Raw genomic sequence first — 2,500 nt, 5'->3', positions numbered from 1 at the left:
CTCCTCTGCGGCGACAGGACTACCTAAGGGGCCCCTAGAAGGTGGAGATACTCGGATTTTAAAAGCAGGATGACCGCAAAGATAGAAAAGGTCCTGTTGCTCGATGGGGTGGATCCTGTGTGTGGGGAGATCCTGCAAAACGCTGGCATCAAAGTCACTGTCCATGCCAAACTACCGAAAGAACAGCTATTAGAAGAACTGAAGGTAAGCAGTGAAAAAAACGTGAATGGGTGATAATTACCAGTCATGGAAGAAAGTGTGAATATGTAGCTATAATGCTTAGAAGAAACGATTAGATGGTTAATAGATCAGTAAGTAAATTATCTGCACGGTATAGTACTGATTAGTTCATATATGGAGCAATAACTTCGGAACTTGGGAAAGGTCAGACCATTCTTCCCTCCAGTTCACAGCACTGCACAGTGGTATGTGTCGCAGGGAGTGGTTAAAAGGTCCCACGATGAACTAGTAATTACCGCGTCAGAAAGAATGTTATTATATTTTAGGCGTCGGTATTTGCAATACGTTTGGGCAGTTTGGTCGTGTGATAGTTAAGATTTTTTTTGCTTATATTTTGGTTGATTTTCTTAGGTGAATATTAAGAATTGCTGATTATAAATGACAAAGTGGGAACTCGATATGAATGCAAGCAAGACTTGTTTACGGATGCACAACCCCGATACACGGGCACAGACAGCACTTCTTACTGCCCTTGCAACCGGCTGCATATTTTTTCTTCATTCTTTTTCGCGTCTTTGTTTCTAGTTTCAAAGATCATTAACGAAAGTAAAACTTGCATGGATTCTTAACTATATCGCTACTTTTCCCAAGTACATGACGTGCCCACGTATTTGGGTACCAAGGAAAAGGTTTTTTTTCCCGAATGACTAGCAATAGTACAGCACTGCCTTTACACCAGGGGTGTGTGTGGGTGAATCATGGGCGGGATAGATGTGGTGTCTCCATGGTAACAGCGTGAGGGTTGGAAAGTTTCGCTCACTTGACAACCGGTGATGTGGGTCACCGGCGAGACTCGCTCACACCCCCATGCCCCATGCAGCACATGGTCAGACATTTGACCTTCCTTATTAGATCCAATGACGGAAATAACAACTTGCCAACAGAGGATTCCTATGATACCTCCATGCTGGCGGTTCTTCTGATAGTATTCCCTCCCTTTGATATTTAGCATTAACTGTTAATTTATTCCTTCATAACGTTATATGAAACAAAACAGTCGGGTCTCTTTCGATATTTAGCATAGACCGTGAGGGTGTTCCTTCGTAACATTATAAATAAGAGGCAAGTCCACATTCTTATGTTCGGTATTTAGCATAGACATTGAATGTAGGGCTATTCCCTCATCGTGTAATATCAAGAAACGGCCAGTTCACAATCTTCCATCCGATAATTAGTATGGATAGTGAAATTGTCCCTATTCTTTCATAGCATTATATAAACAACAGCCAGTTCACATTCTCTCCCCGTGTTCCTTCCCCAGAGCCATGACGGGGTGGTGGTACGTTCAGCCACTAAGGTGACGAGCGAGGTCCTCGCCGCGACGCCCAGGCTCAAGATCGTGGGCCGGGCAGGGACGGGCGTCGACAACATCGACGTGGAGGCCGCCACGCGAAGGGGCGTCATTGTGATGAAGTAAGTGCGTCTTGGTTTGAGTGATCCCTGTCCATTTCTGTGTGTTCTTTTGTGTTTGTAGTCTGTTGCTCATTCCCCCATGTTTATCCGTTCTTCTGCTTGCATGCTTCTGCTTGTATGTCTCCCTCTCCCTCTTCCCCCATAATTCTTCCTCTCTCCTTCTCTCCGTCCCTTCTCTCCGTCCCTTCTCTCCGTCCCTCCTCTCCGTCCCTTCTCTCCGTCCCTTCTCTCCGTCCCTTCTCTCCGTCCCTTCTCTCCGTCCCTTCTCTCCGTCCCTCCTCTCCGTCCCTTCTCTCCGTCCCTTCTCTCCGTCCCTTCTCTCCGTCCCTCCTCTCCGTCCCTTCTCTCCGTCCCTCCTCTCCCTCCTTCTCTCCGTCCCTCCTCTCCCTCCTTCTCTCCGTCCCTCCTCTCCCTCCTTCTCTCCGTCCCTCCTCTCCCTCCTTCTCTCCGTCCCTCCTCTCCCTCCTTCTCTCCGTCCCTCCTCTCCCTCCTTCTCTCCGTCCCTCCTCTCCCTCCTTCTCTCCGTCCCTCCTCTCCCTCCTTCTCTCCGTCCCTCCTCTCCCTCCTTCTCTCCGTCCCTCCTCTCCCTCCTTCTCTCCGTCCCTCCTCTCCCTCCTTCTCTCCGTCCCTCCTCTCCCTCCTTCTCTCCGTCCCTCCTCTCCCTCCTTCTCTCCGTCCCTCCTCTCCCTCCTTCTCTCCGTCCCTCCTCTCCCTCCTTCTCTCCGTCCCTCCTCTCCCTCCTTCTCTCCGTCCCTCCTCTCCCTCCTTCTCTCCGTCCCTCCTCTCCCTCCTTCTCTCCGTCCCTCCTCTCCCTCCTTCTCTCCGTCCCTCCTCTCCCTCCTTCTCT

General features: G+C 49.8%; 1 protein-coding gene across 1 annotated transcript in view; it reads left to right on the top strand.

Annotated features, from left to right (window-relative positions):
• Positions 1-2,500, top strand: part of LOC125042539 (D-3-phosphoglycerate dehydrogenase-like) — a 10,940-nt gene that overhangs the window by 140 nt on the left and 8,300 nt on the right. Inside the window, exons 1-2 of the mRNA XM_047638217.1 lie at positions 1-204; positions 1,502-1,653. The exon at positions 1-204 is cut by the window's left edge and continues 140 nt beyond it. Of these exons, the coding sequence (XP_047494173.1) occupies positions 70-204; positions 1,502-1,653 (287 nt within the window). The 5' untranslated portion in view covers positions 1-69. The remainder of the gene's footprint in view (positions 205-1,501; positions 1,654-2,500) is intronic.

Source organism: Penaeus chinensis, chromosome 32 (assembly GCF_019202785.1).
Source record: "Penaeus chinensis breed Huanghai No. 1 chromosome 32, ASM1920278v2, whole genome shotgun sequence".
In the NCBI taxonomy this organism is placed as follows: domain Eukaryota; kingdom Metazoa; phylum Arthropoda; class Malacostraca; order Decapoda; family Penaeidae; genus Penaeus; species Penaeus chinensis.
This window is presented reverse-complemented; position numbering and strand designations above follow the sequence as displayed.